The sequence below is a fragment of the Lethenteron reissneri genome, chromosome 8 (assembly GCF_015708825.2).
Source record: "Lethenteron reissneri isolate LAM-NWPU_2019-01 chromosome 8, ASM1570882v1, whole genome shotgun sequence".
Taxonomy (NCBI): domain Eukaryota; kingdom Metazoa; phylum Chordata; class Hyperoartia; order Petromyzontiformes; family Petromyzontidae; genus Lethenteron; species Lethenteron reissneri.
This window is the reverse complement of record NC_083786.1, coordinates 5905884-5928415: the sequence shown is the minus strand read 5'-3', so window position 1 is coordinate 5928415 and position 22532 is coordinate 5905884. Positions and strand designations below refer to the sequence as shown.

Below are 22532 nucleotides of genomic sequence, written 5' to 3'. Positions count from 1 at the left end.
GTTGATTGGCTGCTTAGCTCGCTATTGAATTACTTGGCTGGTTGCCCGGCTGGTTGCCTGGCTGATTGCCCGGATAGCTGCCTGGCTGATTGTCTGGCTGATTGCCTGACTGGCTGCCTGGCTGGCTGCCTGGCTGTATGGCTAACGAGCGGCACTCTGTGTAGACGTGGACGAGTGCCTAAGGCCCGGACTCTGCCGCGGCGGCCGCTGCGTGAACCTCCCCGGCTCCCACCGCTGCGAGTTCTGCGACCCGGGATTCCAGATGAACACGGAGTGGGAGTGCGAAGGTGAGGGTGGAGGTGAGGGTGGGGGTGAGGGATATGGTGTGGGTGAGAGTGGGTGTGAGGGTGAGGATGGGGGTGAGGGTTCGGGTGAGAGTTGGGGGTGAGCCCTGGGTGGTGTGGGTGCGAATGGGTGTGAAGGTGAGGGTGGTTAAATCTTGACTTAAAGCTTTTGTGACTGCAGGAATTCATATTCTTTTGGTCTTTCGCTAAAGTCACGAAAAATAGGTTCAAATAACAAAAAACTACGACGTTTCGATCGCAACACAAGCGGTCGTGATGACGACCGCTTGTGTTGCGATCGAAAAATCACAACGTCGTAGTTTTTGGTTATTTGAACCTATCTACGTGACTTTACCGAAAGACCAAAAGAATGTGAGGGTGGTTGTGTAATAATGTTCCAGGAGACTTGGACGCCGGGGTTGGAGGCACACGTATTTATTCCGTGTCGGGTACAGCACAACACTGGACATACAACACTGGAGGGGGTATCGGCCCCCTCACCCGTCTAACTGGGAATACACCCTCTAGCTACGCCTAGTCTACCTCTTGGTCCTCCACTAACGGGCTAGGGGAGGCTAGCTAGCCCGACACTGGTAAGTCGGGCTCACGGTACCCGGAGTCCCAGACCAGCTCTTACAAGAGCACCGGCTCTGGCTCTCGGGACCACGCCGCTGGCGCGATCCTGTTCGGCCCTGATAAGGGCGGCGATCCAGGGGAGTCCAGGGCTCTATCTAGACGATCTTCTGTCTTCACTGGTTAGCTTCAACATCTCTTCCCAAGCTCTCCGGCTCATCCCCTTTTATACCAAAACCCCCGCTGAGGGGTGGGGCCCTGGGGGATCCCAGCTCCGAGTCAGCCCCCCAGGCTGCCCGATGCAGACGTCGCTGGGAGCACCTTCCCGTGCACCGACATAGCCACGCCCACTGTGTTTCTTTCCCATCTGATCCCATTGTATAACAGCCCCTCCGTAACACCCCTACAGTTGTGTGGGTGGGGGTGAGTTAGGGTGGGGATGAGGGTGAGGATTGGGGTGAGGTTGAGGATTGTTGGTGATGGATTCGTCGTTGAGGTGGTGCCCGTGCGTTGACCCCTTGACCCCGCTAGACGTGGACGAGTGTCAGGACGTGAGTGTGTGCCCGGACGCTCGCTGCCTCAACACGAACGGGGCCTACGAGTGTGCGGCGTGCGGCCCGGGATACCGCGCTCAGCTCGGGTCCTGCACCGGTAACTACAGCACAGTCCGTCACCATGACAACAAAAGCACAGTCCGTTACCGTGACAACAACACCACCGTCACCACGACGACAACACCCCTGATACTTCGGAATGTTGGTTTTGTTGTCGTTGATGTTGTGGTCATTGTTGCTAGTTGTTATTTGATTGCTGTTGTAGTGTGGTTGTTGTTCTGTTGAAGTAGTGATTATGGTTTGTGTTTGCAGTGGTTGTGGTTGTTGTAGCTGTGGTTGTGGTTGTTGTGGCTGTGGTTGTGGTCGTTGACACTGCGGTGGCGGCTGTGGCTGTAGACGAGGACGAGTGTGCGGTTGGCCGCGTGTGCGGTGACACGGGATTCTGCACCAACACGGACGGCGCCTTCTCCTGCACCGCGTGCCGCGCCGGCTTCGAGCCCGACGTCAGTGGCACCGCCTGTCAGGGTGCGTGCACCACCACCACCAGCAGTACCATCAGGAGCAACGTCGTCATCCTAGTGACTATTGTTTATGTGTGTGGGTGTGTGTGCGTATGTGTTGGGGAACGGTTCGATTCCCGCTCACGGCCAACACCAGTGACGATTATCTGAACCGGTCCTGGGCCTCCCCTAGGTCGACTCAGCCTCAAATGAGTACTTGGTGCGGTGTGTAAACATCGCCACTGGGGAGACAAAGGCGGCCGGGCGTGGTGTTGGCCACCCACGCCCTCGTGTGCTCGGTAACAGCACTTGCCCCAAACAATCTGTTCAGGCTAGACGGGAGATCTTTGTCTTCACACTTCACGTGGCCTCAGAGTGCACCTGGCCTGGCACAAGCCCCGTGGCGAGGTCACCGCCACTTAGTGGCGAATATCGGCGACTGTTGTTGCTGCTGCTGTTGTTGGTAATTGATGGCCGTGCGTGCACCTGCGTGCAGGGCAGAGGTTAGCACGCCGTACTCTGAACCTGGCCACCCGAGTTCGTGTCCCGCTCACGGCCAATATCGGTGATGAATGTCTGAACCGGTCTTGGGATTCCCCAAGGTCGACTCAGGTGCAATGTACAAACATCACCACTGGGGAGACAAATGCGGCTCGGCGTGATGCCAGCCACCCCACCCCCTCGTGTGCCCTGCCAACCTTCATTGGCGCTACTCGCTGACAGCCCTTACCCCAACAGTCTGTTAAAGGCTATACGGGGGGCCTTTGTCTGTGCGCGAGTGTAGATGTGGACGAGTGTGTGGGCGAGGACGTGTGTGACGGCGGCACCTGCGTCAACGTCCCCGGCTCCTTCTCGTGCCGCTGCCTCCCCGGCTTCCAGCCCTCGGCGCGTGGCGACGCGTGTCACGGTGAGGCCCTTCTCCCTCCTCCTCCGTGTGTGTGGCCGGGTATATCCGTGTGTGTGTGTCGGTGTGGCTGAGTGTATCTGTCTATCTCTGTGTGTCGGTGTGGCTGAGTGTATCTGTGTGTGTGTGTCGGTGTGGCTGTATCTCTCTCGGTGTGGGCGCCGCTGCAGACGTGGACGAGTGCGAGATGGCGCCGTGCGGACCGTTCGGGACGTGTGCCAACAGCGCCGGCTCATTCAGCTGCAGCTGCGGTGACAGCTTCATCCTGGGGCCCGATGGCAGCTGCCATGGTGAGGCCCGCGTGGCCCTGGGGGGAGGGGGAGCGGAGGGGTTGGTGGGGGCCCCGCCCGCCTTCAAAGGGTTACGTGACCTTACAGGGTCGGCGTCGTCGCAATGGGCCACGATCAATCCGCTGCTGGATGAAGCCTTTTCCATGCCGCCACCATCTCTCACGACCTGTGATGTAATGATCCGCGTGGCTCCTGCCAACGGGTCGATTTCATCGCTCCGTCTCCATGGCGCGCATCTCCTCAGCCGCCTCTCTCGTTATTCTCGACCTCCGGCCATCTCCCTTAAATAGGTCACGTGGCCCGCGTGGTCAACCTCGTAGAGGTCACAAGGTCAGCCTCGCTGCCCCTGCCAGGAACACGTGCATGGAATTGGGACATACGTGGCATGGTGGTGGTGACGCAGCGGCGGTGATGGTGGCGGTGGCCGTGGTGCTGTGGTTGTTGTAGCCATGTCTGGTGGCGGTGGCCGTGGTGTTGAGGTGCGCGGTGTGCGGTGTGCGTGGTTGAGACGTGGACGAGTGTGAGGACGCGGAGCCGTGTGAGGGTGGACGCTGCGTCAACACGGAGGGCTCCTTCTCCTGCGAGTGCCAGGCCGGCTTCCGTGCCGGCGTCCCGGCCCAACACCTGTGTGGGTACGCATCACTGCACCACGCGGCACCGCACCAAACCACACTGCACCGCCACGTGAGCATGTGTGAATGACCGAGCGAGCGAGCGAGCGAGTTTGTGAGCCAGCGAGCGAGTGAGTGTGCGTCTCCGTCAGACCTGGACGAGTGTGTGGAGTACGGGGAGGCGGCAGTGCGGGTCCTGGCAGTGCGAGAACACGCCCGGCTCCTACCGCTGCATGCAGGACTGTCCGCCCGGATTCACGCGGGATGGCGCCAGCAGCTGTGAGGGTGAGGACCCACCTCGCCCGTGCAGGCTCACCTGCCGGCTCGCTCACCCGCCAGCTCGCTCACCCGCCGGCTCGCTCACTCACCAAATTGCTCGCTCACTCCCACACTCGGTCAATCGTTTACTCGCTCGCTCATTTGCTCACTCACTCGCCCACCCACTTGCTCACCTCCTCGTCTACCCACTCGCCCACCAACTCTCGCGTCACTCTATCGGGGTTATGCGAGGGCCCCCGAGTGATTTGCGTGTAATTGCGAGTACGAGACGCTTGGCCTGCTGAGAGCGATCGGTGCAATTTCCAACTCTGTCCGTGCCAACATTTTTCTGTGTCTACCCCCTCCACTCTGGCCATCATTATCCTCCCCCCCCCCCCACCGCCCCACCCCCCGACCCCTAGACATTGACGAATGCCGCGGGAACTCGTCTGCATGCGGGAGCCACGGAGCGTGCGAGAACAGCGCCGGATCCTTCCGCTGCCTGTGCCACCGCGGGTACCAGGCGACCCCGGATGGGCGTACCTGCGTCGGTATGCACGCACGCGCGCCTTCCGCGACCCGCAAACCAGACCAATGGGGTGATTAGCGCCGCCGCCTTCTCCTCCTCGCGGTGACGTGGGGGTTCCAGACACCCACAAAATGTGTCGAAGTGGCAAAGAGACCCCCCGCAAAATTTTCTGACTTGAACACACATCGACACATGTTAACACACAGCACACGTACGCATGTTCACGCACACACGCACGGCACAGCTGTACTCACGGCCGCACCGAGCGGGAGACCCCACGGCGACCCCCGCGCTGCGCCGCCAGCGTGCCCCCTAAACCAAGCGGTCAATACCGGCCCCCCTCCCTCGGTTCGACTTTTCCGACCCCCTTTGTTTCCACCACCCGCCCCCGCCCCCCCCCCCGGCCCCCCCTCCCCACCCCCCCACAGACGCTAATGAGTGCGAGACGCTGTCGCGCGTGTGCGGAGAGGCGCTGTGCGAGAATGTGGAGGGCTCCTTCCTCTGCGTGTGCCCCCACGAGGAGCACGAGTTCCAGCCCATGACTGGGATGTGCGCACCGCGCGCCCGCGCAGGTACTGCACCACACCACAGACGCCACACACCACACGCGCACTGCACCACACACCGCACACACCGTACACACTGCACCACACACCACACACCAGACACCGCACCACACACTACACTGCACCACAGAAGACGAAGACAACATCCCCCATTTAGCCTTCAACAGACTGTTGATGCGAGTGCTGTTCACGAGTCACACCTATTAAGGCACCCGGCCACATGTGTGCTGATGTTTACACACCGCACAAGAAATCCATCTCAGGCTGAGTTGACCTAGGGGAGGCCCAGGACCGGTTCAGATATTTGCCGTGAGCAGTAATCGAACTCGGCAAGTCAGGGTTCGTAGCACAGTGCGCTAACCACTGCGCCACCGCTCCGCACCCACATACACTCTGCCGCACGATCTCTCGCACCGCATGCGCTCCGTGCACTGCGCCAGTGAGTTCCAAGTGACTGCCGTGGGGTTGGTGTGGAGGAGCTGTTGATTTCAGCGCAAACTCCCCGACAGACCCCGGCAAACTCAGCACCACCAATACCCCCACACTCCGCCTCCACTCCAGCCCCGCAGGAAACCCCCCAAAATACCACATCGCGCCCCCACCGTCCTCGCACGGGGTGTTTTCTGCCAGGAGTCGCCGAGGCTCCGAGTTTTGTTTTTCCCAACTCGCAGATAGGGAGGCGGCGGAGATACCACGTGGCCTCGCGAACCAAGGCAGAAGGACATTGGCCTGGTTTGTCCCGACCCCGTGGGTCTCCGTGGGTCTCTGTGGGGTCCCCGCGTTGTGCAATAATGTAACGTGTGGCCAATTTCTCGGCGACAAGCTGGTGGCAGCCCATCCTGTGGACGGGGCGATTCTTCTTCTTCTTGTATCGCGCCTTGTTTGGCACGATGTCTAACGGTTCGCATTCTGCCGGTCGCGCGGAGCTCTCGCCGCCAACTTTATCACTCGAGCTGGTGCTGTGCCTGACCGGCTGACTCGAAGACAACAAATCAGGCCTGATAAAAATGTAGATATTTGTTTTCCCAAAAGGACGGGTAGCGAATGGGGAGCGGGCGGTAGGGGGGGCAGGGGATATGGGCTTGTAGTGCGCACGCCGATGCAGACAACAGATTTCCTAGCGGCATCGGGCGCCGCCGGAGCGCGCATTGAAGACTCTCCACCTCCGTTTTAAAAAAAGAAATCCGTGAAAAATTCCAGACACTTGAATAAACACGCACGGCCGAGGGGGCGGAGGAAGGGGGATTGCTGGGGGAATGGGGGGATGGGGGGGATGAGGCGATGGGGGGGGGGGGGGGGCCCGCCTCGCTGTCAGCATTGGGCGATCGCGGGACCCGGGCAGGGGAGCGAACTTCCAGGCAACATTCCGGGGCCGGCCACAGTTGCAGCTGTTCTTACCCCCCCCCCCCCCGCTCGCAGAATAATGTTGATTATTACGTGTGTTTGGTCGCGTTGTGCTGGGTGCTGCTGGTGTGGGTAGAGGCGGTGGTGGGAGGGAAGTGGGGGGGGGGAGTTCAGGAAACTTGGCCCAACATTTAAGCTGCCGCGCAGGGAGATCGAGTAAAAGCAGTGACCCGTGAAGTCCAGTGGGCGAACAATATAAAAAAAGATTTCGGTTGGGTTTTTTTTCCTTCTACAGTATTTAGTTAAATCCATGAAAAAAAATCTAAAATTATCTGTGACGAATAACGGTCGTCTCGTGGTGAGGGGGGGGGGGGAGCAAATCTCTCCTTCCCCTCCCCCCCGCTCTCCGCCCCCCGTGTTGCAGTCAAAAACGCGCGCCTTGTACATGGAGAGCGTTACACAGAGGAGCAGAGCAGCGGAACGGCGGTGCAGCGGTTAACGCACCGCGCCATGAACCCGGCCCCCTGAGTTCGATTCCCAGCCATGGCCGTGAGAGATGAAAAGCGAGAATCCGGCCTGGGCCCTGGGATGGATTTGTAGCATCGCAGACGGCTCCCTGGGGGAGGCCTGCATCCAGCAGTAGAGAGATCATGGCCGCGCTGGAGACGAGGCCACGGTGAAGGAGTCCGTGTTCACGTTTCGTGCGTTCTTTGATTTTTTTTTAATTCAGAAAAATGTTCCCGCTCCGAGGAATTTCCACTCCCCGCAGGAGCACGGGGCAGATGGCGCGGAGGGACCCCCCCTCCTCTCCGTCTGTCGTTCAATGTTTCTGAAATCGTCTGTGTCTCCTCTCCCCGCGCTTCTCGCGCCGGCAGGGGTCGGAAAATCCGGTCACTCGGGCACAGCAGCAACAGTGCGCACGGAGAGGGTGGGAGAGGAAGAGGGAGGGAGGGGACGGGGAGGGAGGGAGGGAACGGGGAGGGAGGGAGGGGACGGGAACGTAGGGAGGGAGGGGGGAGAAAGTGAGGGAGAGGAGAGACGGAAGGAAAGTGGAAGGTAATGAGAGAGGGAGCAAGGGTGGGAGAGAAAGAGAGGAGAGGGAGGGAGGGAAGGAATGAAGGAGCAAAATGAAGAGCGTGGTGGAGAAGGAGCAAGGGAGCGAGCGAAAGGGGGAATGGGGAAGAAAGGTAGGTGAGGAGAGAGCAGCACAACAGGGAGGGTGAGGGAGGAGAGGTGAAAATGAAAACTTGAAGGAGAGATGGAGCGATGGGGGAGCAGTCCCAGCCCCACCCGTGTCCCTGTGCTCCCCGCCCCAGCCCCCCCCCCCCGTGTCTCGTTCTCTGCTCTGTTTCACCCAAACCCGCCACACCCCAGGCCCCATAGAGCCCCCTTTGTGTTCCCCTCCCCGCCGCCTCCCCGACCTGGGGACCCGCCCGAGATGAGAGCTCCCAGCTGTGGTGGTGCGGAGCGGCGGCGGCGGTGGTGGTGGTGGTGTTGTTGCTATGGGAACGCCCAGCGGCAGCAAAAGTTGTGGGCGAGGTGGAGATCCCAAAAGTCAGGCGACATCCTCCACTCCTCCTCATCCTCCTCAGAGGAGAAGCACGGCGTGCAACGTGCACAGCCCCCACGCCCCCCCCCCCCCCCCCACAAACACCGTGTCCATCTCATCGCCTCTCCATCTCTCTCGGGCCCTGCTCTTCCACCGACTGCAGGGATCCCCTCTCGTGTTAGCCTCCTGCTGCTTGCGCCAGTGTTTTGTGACACCGCAGTGGCTTAGCCACAACTCCAGTGACCCCCCTCCCCCCCTCCTCCGCGTCTCCCCAGAAGTGTCCGCGGCGCACGGGGAGTGGGCGGGAGCTCACGGCCAGAGGCCGCCGCCGCCGCCGCCACCAGCGGCACCAGCGGCAGCTGCAGCATCGATGCCATCGGGCGGCGCTCAGGGCGACGGCGACAGAGCCGCGTGCTTCTACAGCCCCGGGCAGGAAGGGGGCGCGGGGGGCCCGGAGGACGGGGAGGAGGGAGAGGACGCCGGGGAGGAGGAGGGGTGCGGGGCCCCCCTGGGCGCGAACGTGACGCGCCAGGTCTGCTGCTGCACGGTCGGCACCTCGTGGGGCAGCTGCGACGGGCAGCGCTGCCCGCACTTCGGCTCAGGTGTCTGCCTCGGGTCTCCGCGTGTGGGGGGGGGGGGGGGGGGGCAACCACGTCACTCACTGCGGGCCTCGTGACAGCCATTAACCCTCGTCACTACAACCCCACGCTCGCACCACAGCCCTAACCTTGACCATAAACATAACTCGAAATCTACACCTAAACTCCGAGCCTTAACCTGGACCATAACCAAGACGCTCACCATGACCCCTAGGCTTTAGCGAAAGCCATGACCCCTGCGCCCGGGCCCAAGTGACCCTAGCCCCAGTTCTACCATTGATCTTACGATGCGCCCGGATCTCACCGCCTCTCTCCTCTCCCTCTCTCTCTCTCCCCTTTCTCTCCCCCTCTTTCCTCTCTTTCCTCTCTCTCCTCTCTCTCCTCTCTACTCTTCCCCCCGTGCAGCCGAGTTCCGGGAGATGTGTCCCAAGGGGAGGGGCTACATCCCCACGGGGGACTCCGTGTACAGCGCGGGGAGGGGGCGCTACAGAGGTGAGAGGGATGGTGAGGGTGAGAGTGTAAGAGGGAGGGTGAGTGGGTGTGAATCTGAGAGTGAATGAGGAGCGGTAGTGTAGTGTAGCGCTACGAACCTGGCGACCTGAGTTAAATTCCCGCTCACGGCCAACACCAGTGACGATTATCGGAACCGATCCTAGGCCTCCCCTAGGTCGACTCAGCCTCAGATGAGTACCTGGTGCGGTGTGTAAACATCTCTACTAGGCAGACAAAGGCCATGGTTCTGGCCACCAACCCCCTCGTGTGCCGTTCCGGCCTTCATAGGTGCTCGCCAACAGCACTTGCTACTCCAATCTGTTAAAGCTGCACGGGGGGGTGATCTTTGTCTTTGTACGATAGTGAAAGTGGATGTGTGGGGAGATGAGTGTGGGTGGATGAAAGCCTACACGCACGCGGGAACGTTGTCTTTGTGCGCGCGGGGGCCCCTGCTGCGCGACCCAGACGCGGACGAGTGCGAGCTGTTCGGCGCCGAGATCTGCCAGCAGAGCTTCTGCATCAACACGGAGCCCGGCTACCAGTGCTTCTGCCGCGCGGGGTTCGACTACGACCCCATGAAGATGCAGTGCTTCGGTGAGACACGCCGAGCCGTCACGGGTCCGGGTTCGACTCCTGACTCGGGCGCCTTTTTTCTGTGTTTGTGGAGTTGGTGTGAACCTTCCTCCCTGTTCTGCAGAGTGTGAGTGAGTTTGGTGTGGTGTGGTGTGGCCTTCATAGGTAGTCACTTACAGCACTTTCCCCAACGTCTCTTCAAGGTTATAAAGGGGATCTTTGTCTTTGTGGTGGTGACCACACCGCCCCCACGTGTGCCGTGCCAGCCTTCATTGGTGCTCGCTAGCAGCACTTGCCCCTACCCCTACAGTCTAGTCGGGCTATACGGGGTGGGGGGGGGGGTCTTTGTGAGTGGGTGCGTGGAGTTTGTATGTTCTCTCCCTCCTGTTCTTGCATGGGTTTCCTCCGGGCCCTGCGGTTTCCTCCCATCGCTAAAACATACCGCGCAGTGCAAACAGCTATTGGCCAAAGCCACATCCCAATGCTGGAAAATGACCCGCAAATTGCTCGGTGTGGATTGCACGCAGCAGCAGCAGCAGGAACAACAACAAACAAACTGTGGCAGGACCCTGCTGAGAAATCGTCTCGAGACTCGGTGTGGCTCCCCTCCTGGCTGAACGAGCGGGACAATGGAGCCCGTAACCCCGCGGGGTCCAGAGCCAACGCTGTGCGCTCACTCTGGGCCGTGCGCTCACTCCGGGCCCTGCGCTCACTCCGGGCCCGTGCGCTCACTCCGGGCCGTGCGGGAGTTCGGTGAGAGCGCCACAAAGCGTTCTCGCCGGAGAGGAGCGCACCGCCAATCGCTCGCGTCTCGTGTGCATTGCGTGTGACGTGGACAAAAATTGGCCATTACTTTGAGGTGTGCAATTTAAATAGCGATGACAAAATGCCAAGAAATTGTGTATCTAAGTTACGTGCATTCTCTCAAGACTCTACTGCCAATGTCTGCAGGCAAGAGGAGGTTGGCTCGGTTAGGGGAAGGGGGGTAGGGTTTGTGGTAGGGTTAGGGGTAGGGTTTGTGGTAGGGTTCGGGGTAGTGGCAGTGGTAGATGCTGGTTGCTTAGGGGTGGGGGTTAGTAGCCGTGGTACGTGCTGGCTGGCTAGGGGTAGTAGCCGTGGTAGGTGCTGGTTGGCTATGCTCAGCGGCAGGGCTCGTACCCGTGGCGAGTCGGCGCGGGTGATCGGTGAGCGTTGTAAGCAGTGCGTGGGTTCACGACGCAGCGTCACCCCTGCAGCCACTGGAGGCGCTACAATCGGCACCCTCGAGCCGAGTTCACGCGCCCGAGGCCGCGAGTTTGAATTCGTTGCGAGTGGCTTCCATCCCCGCGCGGCACGCGTTTTCGCTCCCGCGAAATATCCCGGCCCCTTAACGAGGCTGTGATTACTCGGGCGGGGTAGGAGGAGGAGGGGGTGGGGGGGTAGTAGGGGAAGAGGGAGGGGGGCGGAGGGCTCTGAACCCACGCCGTCCGCTCAGGTTGAAACGGGAGCGGAGGGGCCGGTGGTGGGTGGGTGGGGGTCTGGCTGAGTGCCGCCACATTTCCAGGAATTTTGGATCCAACACAAAATCCACAACCCCCTCCCCCCTCGTCTCCGCTGGGGTCCGATTCGTGATGGGCAGCATTGGCTCACAGCAGGGGGAGGGGGGTGGGCATCCCAACACCCCCCCCCGCCAGGTGTCTGGGTGGAGGCCGAGTAGAAAGCTGAGAGTCCGCGTTTGAGGCTTGCGCGTTCGGTGGAGGCTCTGTCTCCAGGATTTACAGCTCACTTGTCAATCCCCAGCTGGACTCATGGGGGTTGCTTGACCGTACTCCACCACGCTTGACAGCGCTGGTCGGTGACTTTGGTGGGATGAACCATGACTGGTTCAGGCATCATTCGTCACTGTGGCAGGGAATCGAACTCGGGTTGCCGGGTTTTTTTCAGCGAGCGCAGTGGGCTAATACCCGCGTCCCCGCTCCAACGCTCGTCAATATAATCACTTTGCAATTGCTCATTTCAGGCTGAGTAGGCCTATGAGGAGTGGCAGGACCAGTCCAGAGACGAGAATCAATGGGAAGTCACCCAGGGGGACGTAAAATGTGGCGTCGCGTGATGGTGGCGCTCTGGCAGCCGCGTTCGGAGCACGAGAATCGCGGTCTTCACGCCTGGAAGGGCTCGCGAGCGCTTGAATGGATCGCTTCAGTTGCAACGTGAGAAAAGGGGGACTTTTAAGCGTGAGGAAGTCGTGCAGAGCAGAGAGGGAGACGCGACGAGAAAAGTTCGGCTACGAATCGAGGATGAATCCGAAATTATCATCCGCCAACCACTCTCCAACTCTGTAAACAATGAACGGGAATATGCATTCTAAACAGGATCCCCCCCCCCAATCCCGCACCACCGCCCTCCTCTCCCCCTCTATCTTATGTAACCCCTGCGGCTACTGAGGTTTAATTTGACCACTGATGGGGGAGCGCGTATGGTCGCCTCGACTAATGGCTCCCGTCTGCGTCGCTTGCACTCCCCTCCCCTCCTCCCCTCCCGCGCCCCCCTCCCCTCCCACGCCCCCCTCCCCTTCCGCGCTCCCCCTCCCCTCCCGCGCCCCCCCTCCCCTCCCACGCCCCCCCTCCCCTCCCACGCCCCCCCTCCCCTCCCACGCCCCCCTCCCCTCCCACGCTCCCCCTCCCGCGCCCCCCCTCCCCTCCCACGCCCCCCTCCCCTCCGGCGCTCCCCTCCCCCCTCTCCCCTCAATGGCGGAGCCAGGATTTTCAGGTAGGGGGGGGGGCAACCCCTCCAACAATGAAAAATGATAGAGGAGCTGTTAGTAAGTGAGGACTTGTCCCTTGCGTTTAGTTCGACGCGTGTGGGGCGATGGCGCAGCCATCGATCGAGAGTCGAATTCGAACCGCGTTGTGTGATTGGTATCGCGCTCGCTGAAGGTGTTGATGCCTTCCGGGAAGTCGTGGACTGTCTACGCAACTGCACACAATTCTGTGGGTCACTTATCACTGCTTTGCCAGTTACTTATTGCCAATGATGTCCTATCATTTCATAGAGTCCCTGGCAGATAATATGCTACACAGTGGTAGTGGGGGTCGCAAAATGCAGATTTATTACTAATAAACCCCAATAATCTAAATCCCTAATTTCGATCGGATCATTGGGGGGAGGCACGTGCCACCCCTCCCCCCGCCCCCCTTCCCGCCCCCCCCCTCCCCTCCCCGCGCTGCGTCTATTCTATCACAAGACGGGGCACTAATCACTGCCATACTGGGGCTGTGACTCTGTGACCCTGTGACCCTGGGGCTAGGAGCTGGGGATGAGATCTCCTGTGTGGAGATGGTGATGGTGAGGATGATCGTGGTGACGGTGAGCGGTGGGGCTAACGCGTTGAACCTATTCCTTAAAGCTTTGCGCTGAGTGGGCGGTGCTGCTCAGGTTGATACTCTCACCCTCACCATCGCATAACCAGCGCCCTCACCATCACAACCATTATACTGGCCACAGTATTAGACACGGCAACACTCACCATCGCGCATTCACCATCACGCACTCGCCACCACCAACACTTACACCACGAGCCACAACGCGCGTTAGCCACAGAACTGCGTCACCCACCGCGGTTGACCTCTGCTCGTGACCCCTCGACTCTTTGAGTCTCGGGCCGGGACCAGGTCTCGCGTTTCGCCCCTCCCTCTCCCCCGCCCCCGTTGCCTGGCAACCGCTTCAGCTCTTGAGGAGACGCGACATTCCCGGAGGGGGGGGGGGGGCGCGGATTTAAATAAAAACTCAAAACTCTGTTGGAATTAAAACCAGGCGGGGCGCTGGGGATGGGCGGTGGGGGGGTGGGTGGGTGGGGGTGGGGAGTTGGGCGGTGGGGGGGGGGACTCAGGGATCAGAGGGGCGGGGGGGGGGGTGCAAGGCGGGGGAGGGATTAGTGGAACTAACTGCAGGAAACTGATACACCACCCTGCGTACCGTGCCCTGCTGCCCCCACCGCGCTCCTCCTACTCCCTCTGTTCCTCCCCGTCTCTCCTCCTGCTCCCGCCCCCCGCGTTCTCCTGACCCCCCCCCCCCCTGCTTGCCCCCCTCGCCAGATGTGGATGAGTGTATGGACGGCTCGAGCTGCGTGGGGGGGGAGTGCGTGAACACCCCAGGCTCCTACAACTGCTTTTGTCGCCCCCCGCAAGTCCTCGACGCCACCGGCCGCCGCTGCGGAAACAGCTCCACCCCGGACGGTACGGGAGTGCACCACCCTGGTGATCCACCCGTGTGCTCCACCCACGTGTGCTCCACCCAAATGTGTGCTCCATCCTGGTGCCCCGCCCATGTGCCCCACCCGTGTGCTTCACACACGTGTGCTCCACCCATGTGCTCCACCCACATGTGTGCCCCATCCTGGTGCCCCGCCCATGTGCTCTACCTCTGTGCTCCACCCGTATACTCCACCCATGTGCTCCACCCATGTGCTCCACCCATGTGCTCTACCTGTGTGCTCCACCCACGTGTGCTCCACCCACATGTGTGCTCCATCCTGGTGCCCCGCCCATGTGCTCCACTTGTGTGCTCCACCTGTGTGCTCCACTCGTATGTTTCACCCGTGTGCTCCACCCACGTGTGTGCTCCACCCACATGTGTGCTCCATCCTGGTGCCCCGCCCATGTGCTCTACCTCTGTGCTCCACCCGTATGCTCCACCCATGTGCTCTACCTCTGTGCTCCACCCGTATACTCCACCCATGTGCTCCACCCATGTGCTCCACCCATGTGCTCTACCCGTGTGCTCCACCCACGTGTGCGCCACATGTAGGCGCTGCACCCAGACGCTCCACCTGTGCTCTCAATGCCCCTCACAGTGCTGCACTCACGTACTCCACCGAGATGCTCCATCTGTGCACATCACACCACGTGATCCGCGCGTTCGTGTCCACGGCAAGGCGGAGGCACACCATGGCGACAGGAGCCTGACTGAGACGCCGAGTTTGTGTCTCCGAGTTACACTTTAACATTCCTGCTGCTGGTAGTGCTGCTGCTGATGATTATGATGATCATGATGGGTGGAGGTGATACCGTTGGTACTGATGATGGTGGTTGTAGTGGTGCTAGTGGCGATGCTGGTACTGATTTGTGCTGCTGATGATGATGACGGTGGTGGTAACTCGTACTGGTAGTGGTGTGCTAAGCGGTGCTGCTGCTGCTACTGTCGCTACTGCCGCTGCGTCAGATGTGCCGGAGGAGATGGACATCCACATGGACCTGTGCTGGAAGCGCGTGAGCAGCGACTTCATGTGCAGCAGCCCCATCGTGGGCAAACAGACGACCTACACGGAGTGCTGCTGCCTCTACGGGGAGGCGTGGGGCCACGAGTGTGCCCTCTGCCCCATGCGCACGTCCGGTGAGGACTCCGCACTCACCCCGCTCATTCAACTCACTCGGCACCCTCCTCACCATCACCGCGGAGATGCATTCCGTCACCCGCCCCCTGTCCCGAGTTCCTCTCCTCCCCAAACGGCGCGGCGTCGCCCCCTGGTGGAGAAATAGAATACACGGGGAATAGCAGAGTTACACGTGTGTGTGTGTACACGTGTGTGTGTGTACACGTGTGTGTGTGTGTACACGTGTGTGTGTGTGTGTACACGTGTGTGTGTGTGTACACGTGTGTGTGTGTGTACACGTGTGTGTGTGTGTGCAAGGCTGCGTTGGCTGGGTTATGTAGCCCGCATGCCCAGCCACCGCATGCCTAAACAGCTTTTGTTCGGCCGGATCGAGGGGGCTAAACGGGCACGGCACGGGCTAGAGAAGAGATGGAGTGATGTGGTACAGGAGGATGTGGAGCTGAGTGGACTTGCCGATGACTTGAACCAGCGGTGTCAAGATCGGCCTCTGTGGAGGAGGCTCGTGAAGGACGCTACTGGGCAGTTGGAGGCAGTCGCCCTCCAACAACAACGGAGGGCGGAGGAGCGGGGCTCACAACAACGAGCGGAGCGCCGGGTGGCTAAAGCACAGCAAGTTGGTACAGGAGGGGGCACAGGTGGTGCATCAGCCAGTCATCTTGGTCATCTCGGTCAGTCGACCCGTGGCACCTGGGTCTGCCCCGTGACCTCCTGCCAGCAGGCGTTCGACACTTCACGTGGCCTCAAGGTGCACTTGGCCTGGCACCAGCGTCATGGTGACGTCACCGCCACTTAGTGGCGAATGGCGGTTGTTGTGTTGTGTGTGTGTACACGTGTGGTGTAACGGTTAGCGCGCTGCGCTACGAACCCGGCGACCCGAGTTCGATTCCCGCTCACGGCCAACATCAGTGACGATTATCTGAACGGGTCCTGGGCCTCCCCTAGGTCGACTCGGCTTCAAATTAGTACCTGGTGTGATGTGTGTAAAAAACATCGCCACAAGGGAGACAAAGGCGGCCAGGCGTGGTGCTGGCCACCCACCCCTCGTGCGCCATTCTGACCTTCATAGGTGCTCGCTAACAGAACTTGTCCCAACAGTATGTTAAGGCTATACGGGGGATCTTTGTCTGTTTTGTGTACACGTGTGTGATTGCGTGTGTGTACGTGTGTGTGTGTGGGGGGGAGCGGTAGTGTAGCGGTTAGCGCGCTGCGAACTCGGCGAGCTCAATTCCCGCTCAAGGCCAATTCCAAGCGATGATTTTCTGAACCGGTCCTGGGCCTGCCCTGCAGGGACTGTGTAGAGCTGCATTCTCACCATACGGAGCTGACGGTGCTAATCGACTCAGCCTCGATTGAGTGCCTGGTGTGGTAAACATCGCCACTGGGGAGACAAAGGCGGCCGGGCGTGGTGCTGGCCACGGAGCCCCTCGTGTGCCGCCCCGGCCTTCATAGGCGCTCGCCAACAGCACTTGCCCCAACAGTCTGTTGATGCTCTACGGGGGGTCTTTGTCTTTGTGCGTGCAGCTGACTATGCCCAGCTGTGTAATCTGCCCCGCGCGGGTGATGGGGGCCCGGGGAGGACCCTCCACGAGGGCTCTCACTACGGGGAGGATATGCACGGCCCCCCCTACCTGGAGCCGGGGTTCGCGTACCCAGGGGGGCCCGAGCCCCACCCCGGGATGCTGCCCCTCTACATCACGGACGGAGACGGTGAGCCTCGCCATCGTCATCATGAAAATAATAATAAGTATTATTATCATGTCATCGAAATCATTAACATCAAATAACAATCCTCACTAATCAAAATCATCTCCATCAAACTGATCATGTGTATTATTATTATCAAAGTATAAACATAATCATCATTGCCACCACCATCATCTTAATTTTCAGCGCCATAATCATCACCCCCTTAAATATAATTTTCATCATAATCATCATATTAACAATCATGACCACCATCACCAACCACTTCGAAGCCATCGCAACTGCATAGTTCACGCGGCGTCTTCCACAAAGGTGACACATGCCCCTTCGCTCCTGAGCCCCGCCCCCACATTCCCTCATTTTCTTGCCCCCCCCCCCCCTCCTCACCCCCACCCCCTCCTCACCCCCACCCCCCCTCCTCACCCCCCAGGCTACTACGGCGAGGGTTCGGAGGGACTGCAGGGGGAGGAATGCGGCATCCTGAGCGGCTGTGAGAATGGGCGCTGCGTGCGCGTGCGTGAGGGGTTCACGTGCGAGTGCGACCCGGGCTTCCAGCTGGACAACTCGCGCATGCAGTGCCTGGGTACGGCCATGCACGCACGCACCACACACACACAAAGACAGAGACAAAGATCCCCCGTATAGCCTTTAGCAGACTGTTGGGGCAAGTGCTGTTAGCGAGCACCCATGAAGGCCGGCACAGCACATGAGCGGGTAGGTGGCCAACACCACGCCCGGCCGCCTTTGTCTCCCCAGTGGCGATGTTTATGCATCGCACTAGGTATGTATTTAGGGCTGAGTTGACCTCGGGGAGGCCCAGGGTCGGTTCAAACATTCGCTATCATTATTTGTAGTAAGCGAGAATCAAACTCGGGTCACTGGTTTAGTAGCGTGGTGCGCTAACCACGATACTGCCGCTCCCCACACATATACACAAACACACAAAGACCCCGTAGAGCCTGAACAGACTGTAGGGGCAAGTGCTGTTAGCGAGCACCTATGAAGGCCGGAACGGTACACGAGGGGGTGGGTGGCTAGCACCACGCCCGACCGCCTTTGTCTCCCTAGTGGCGATGTTTACACACCGCACCAGGTACTCATTTAAGGCTGAGTCGACCTAGGGGAGGCCCAGGACCGGTTCAGATAATCGTCACTGGTGTTAGCCGTGAGCGGGAATCGAACCCGGGTCGCCAGGTTCATAGCGCAACGCGCTAACCGCTACACTACCGCTCCCCACACATATACACAGACCTCTATACACACACCCGCATATTCACCTCTATACACACCCTTCTACATTACTAAACACACACAGACCTCTGCACACACCTGTACACGCATCAATGACATCTCTGCCACGCACCTGTACACACACACCTGTATATGCGCCTGTACACAGCTCCCTACACACCTGAAGACACATGCCTTGTACATGTTTCTGTACACACATAACTGTGCACTACATCTGTGCACTCGTATTCTCGTACACATGGTCACACTCTCTGCACCCCCCCACCGCCACCCCCCACCGCCCCCCCCCCGCTCCCCCCCGCCACCCACCCCAACAGACGTAGACGAGTGCGAGGAGTCCAACCCGGGTGGCCCTCTCTGCTCCAATGGCCACTGCACGAACACGGAGGGCTCCTTCAGGTGCAGCTGCCCCCAGGGCACGGCCCTGGGCCCCGACGGGCGCGTGTGCGAGCCTCACCGGGCCCCCAGGGCTCCCAGGGCTCCAAAACCCTCCAGGGCCCCAAAACCCTCCAAAGCTCCCAAACCGTCCAGGGCTCAGCTGCGTTCCCACCGCGCCCGCAGGGCCCCCTAGCCGCTCCCTCCTGCTTCCCTTGCTCCCCCCTCCCGCTACCACCACCACCACTAATAATGTTATTGTTGTTGTGACTGCTGCCTCTCTGGCGTGTGAGTGTGTATATGGTCTCGCGTGATCCGTCCCCGTGGCCTCCTCTCCCTGGGGGGAGGGGGTCCCATGGCCGCGGTGGCTGTGTTTGGTGCCGAGTCGGGCCGGGCTTGGGGTGCTTGTGTGTGGGGCAGGTGGTGGCGACTCGGGGTGGGAGATGTGGGGATAAGAATGACGACGGGAAGATCTGGGAGAAAGGTAGGGGGCCTGGAAGAGACGGGGCGGGTGGGAATATCTCTCACAACACAGATGTAGGCCTCGTCATCTGCGACACGTGTCACTAGAGGTCACTAGAGGTCACGGGGTCGCCCCACACCGACCGCCCGCGGTGCCTCACTCATATGCAACGCGCGAAGCCACGGTGGAGCAGAGAGAGCGGGGGGGGGGGGGGGGGCAGTGAGCGATGTGTGATGTGCGTGCAGGATATAGAATGGGCAAAGGCGCTACCCAGCAATTGCTGGCTCACGCAACTGTTGGCCGAAGGGGCGTCCACTCCAGGCCACTCCCTCGAGAGGGCTATTTGGCCTACCCTTCCAAGCTAACCAGACGTCTGGAACGAGGCGGAATTACCCACGCTCTGCCCCAGCACACGCACGCGAACCTGCCAACCGACTGTGTGACCCATGTCTATCACCGCTGGGTGGACCGCGGCGTTGCTGTATAAACCTCGATTGGGCCACAGCTGATGAGCGGTGTCGGAAGCCTGGCCACTATTATGAAATTATAATAATTATCAATGGGGATCATAATAATAGGCTGCATCTCATAACGCTGTTATTTGCCGCTTAGTTTACATAATTTAAGTCTCACTCGCAGCGGAGCCCCTGAGCAGCAGAGCCCCCTCCCCACGCCACCCCCCTTTTATGTTTATATTGTTCATATTAAAACGACAGACGAATAATCAGACTTTTTAAGTAAAAACTATATATTGTTCCCTGCGCCCCTCCGCAGTTTTGCTTTCTGAGAGAGATGTCCGGTTTCCCCAACCCCCTACCGCCCCCATCTAAACCCCGACTCCCTCCCCGCTAAATCCCCGGCATACGGCCCTGACCCCGGGGGCCCCCGTGGGAACTCGCGAGCGAAGAGGTGGGGACCGCGGTGCCCGCGTGAACTAGCGATGCGTGGTTCTGGTGCTACAGCCACCGCGTGGAGCCACTCGAACGTGAGAGCGGGTTGCTGCTGCGGCTGCGTTCAGAAATGGTGCTCAAGCTCAGACTTGAAACTCAAACCTCGCGCCCCCCCCCCCCCGCCGCACCCCTCCCAGCACCGCTGCCTCGTGCCCAGCCAGGGTCTGAATTCGGCCGGGTCTGTTCAGGTTCGGCGACAAGGGAAATTGTTTTATGGTTGTGCCGTGGAGTGAAACGTCGGACATCGTGCCGAAAAACACGCGGTCCAACCCCAAAAGCGCAAACTGAAAGATGTGCTGCACAACCGACGAAAACCCACGCACGAGCGTGGCCAGGTTAATTTTTAATTGCCACACCACTTCCAGTATATACCTTGGTTGTGGCCACTAGCCACTGGCGCCTACGACTCTAGTCTAACAGCGACCCTGAAAATGTTCAGTGAGATATCACCCCAGCCCCCCCCCCCCCCTCTTAGAACATTAGAAAATAAAACAAATCCCACTTATTTATCCAGAAGACGGCTCGCTGAGCCTCAAGATTAACGTCTGAAGGCGGGTGCTGCTACATTTGGATGTTTGGCGATGAATGCCACGTAGCACCGGGGGCAACCACCCTTGGCTGTGCTGCCATCTGGCCACCTCGCAGCCCAAGCCCTGGACACGTGGTGGTACCCCATAGGCAGCCTCCTCTCGCCCAAACACCGAGCAGTCGCAAGACCCGCGATTACCTTCCGAGATCCGACCGGGCGCGGGCCAGAGGTTGAATAGTTTGGCCGTGGGACGGTTGCCCTGTGGAGGCCGAGGTAGGACCGCTGCCCGAAACCTCCACGTGGTGTCGTATTTGCTGCTGGGTGCGAGGCGGCGGGGTGCCGCGTGGTGGCCGTGGTGGGTGCTGTTGGGTGCTGTTGATTCGTGGGGTGATTGTCTCCCGGCCGGGAAGAGCACCCCAATGCCTCGGGTGGACGGGGCGCCCGGGAGCGAGGAGTCTGAGCGTCTCCGCTTGACGGATGAAGCGCGATTCGCGTGGTGGTGATGATAAATGGTTTGGTGTTGTTGTTTTTTAATATGAAATGTACAGTTCATTTACACGATGCAGTGAATATCTCCGTAAAGATAAAAGTTTGTTTTGTAAAACAACCCCAAGCTGTCGTGGTCTGTGTGGAGCGTCTTGTGCATCACCGCCGCCGTCACCATCATCCACACTCCGCCCTGAGGGGCATTCCCCGTTATCCCCATGTTGGCCGATGGGGCAGTTCGTTTCCCTGCCATTCGTTTTCGTCCGTCCTTCCGTTTTTTACCCGTAAACTACGATTGTTTTAACGCTTGAATTGATAAAAAAATCTATCGCCTTTTCGTTCCGTTTCCCGGCACGACAGCGGTGCTGCGGCGGAGGTCGCCGCGATTTGGCACTCGGCCCCCGTCCTTGATAGCGTGAATGTTGAAAAACAGATTACGGTCGTTGATTTGTAGGACGAGGATTGAATGGGGGGAGGGGGGCAGTTTTCAATAAAACAGCGCCCCCCGGTGGTAATAGAGCGTCTTCCAGTGGTGATAGAGCGACTCCCAGTGGTGATAGAGCGTCTCCCAGTAGTGATAGAGCGTCTCCTTGTGGTGATAGAGCGTCTCCCAGTAGTGATAGAGCGTCTCCCTGTAGTGATAGAGCGTCTCCCTGTGGTGATAGAGCGTCTCCCTGTGGTGATAGAGCGTCTCCCTGTAGTGATAGAGCGTCTCCCTGTGGTAATAGAGCGTCTCCCTGTAGTGATAGAGCGTCTCCCTATAGTGATAGAGCGTCTCCCTGTGGTGATAGAGCGTCTCCCAGTGGTGATAGAGCGTCTCCCTGTGGTGATAGAGCGTCTCCCTGTGGTGATAGAGCGTCTCCCAGTGGTAATAGAGCGTCTCCCAGTGGTGATAGAGCGTCTCCCAGTGGTGATAGAGCGTCTCCCTGTGGTGATAGAGCGTCTCTCTGTGGTGATAGAGCGTCTCCCTGTAGTGATAGAGCGTCTCCCTGTGGTAATAGAGCGCCTCCCTGTAGTGATAGAGCGTCTCCCTGTAGTGATAGAGCGTCTCCCTGTGGTGATAGAGCGTCTCCCTGTAGTGATAGAGCATCTCCCTGTGGTGATAGAGCGTCTCCCTGTGGTGATAGAGCGTCTCCCTGTAGTGATAGAGCGTCTCCCTGTAGTGATAGAGCGTCTCCCTGTGGTGATAGAGCGTCTCCCTGTAGTGATAGAGCGTCTCCCAGTGGTGATAGAGCGTCTCCCAGTGGTGATAGAGCGTCTCCCTGTGGTGATAGAGCGTCTCCCAGTGGTGATAGAGCTCCCCCTAGTGACGCGAGAGCGTCCCTTCAAAAAATATTGGTGGGGTCTGCCTGCATCAGAGAGAACAAAATCAGCTACTACGCTGCAAAGCCCTGGTGAAGAGAGTGTATGATCCGGTTATTTAAACATTGTTTCGTCGGAATAACGCTGCTAAAAGTGTTTTTTTTAAGTGTTCCCGCTTCATTTGTACATTTGTGCAAAACATAAATAATTGTACAAAAAGCTACCAATAGTAGGATTCCAACCCAGGTCGCCTGTTTCAAAGCCTACAAAGTTGCGCACTCCACTACAGCGGCCTCGAGGATTGAATTCTTGCTCTGGTTTACAAATCGTTGCCTTGTACTGCACCACGGGAAGGAGGTTCCTTGTCGGGGAAGAGCGAAGAGAAGGAATGGAAACTAACTATGCACCAGGAAGTAGCACCACTCTAGTCTGCGCTCCGTCAACGAGGGAACAGGAAAACTACGCCAGCTTTCTC

At 59.4% G+C, this 22532-nt stretch overlaps 1 protein-coding gene across 1 annotated transcript in view; it reads left to right on the top strand.

Annotated features, from left to right (window-relative positions):
• The window catches only part of LOC133361722 (latent-transforming growth factor beta-binding protein 1-like), a 50633-nt gene extending 29763 nt beyond the window's left edge, over nt 1-20870 (top strand). Inside the window, 18 exon segments of the mRNA XM_061580728.1 lie at nt 165-287; nt 1389-1508; nt 1808-1936; nt 2696-2818; nt 2986-3105; nt 3614-3733; nt 3869-3903; nt 3905-4001; nt 4397-4525; nt 4932-5075; nt 8238-8564; nt 8967-9053; nt 9519-9647; nt 13700-13840; nt 14826-14996; nt 16519-16704; nt 17132-17284; nt 18270-20870. Coding sequence (XP_061436712.1) covers nt 165-287; nt 1389-1508; nt 1808-1936; nt 2696-2818; nt 2986-3105; nt 3614-3733; nt 3869-3903; nt 3905-4001; nt 4397-4525; nt 4932-5075; nt 8238-8564; nt 8967-9053; nt 9519-9647; nt 13700-13840; nt 14826-14996; nt 16519-16704; nt 17132-17284; nt 18270-18523 — 2588 coding nt within the window. The 3' untranslated portion in view covers nt 18524-20870.
• Nucleotides 20871-22532: the final 1662 nt, after the last annotated feature.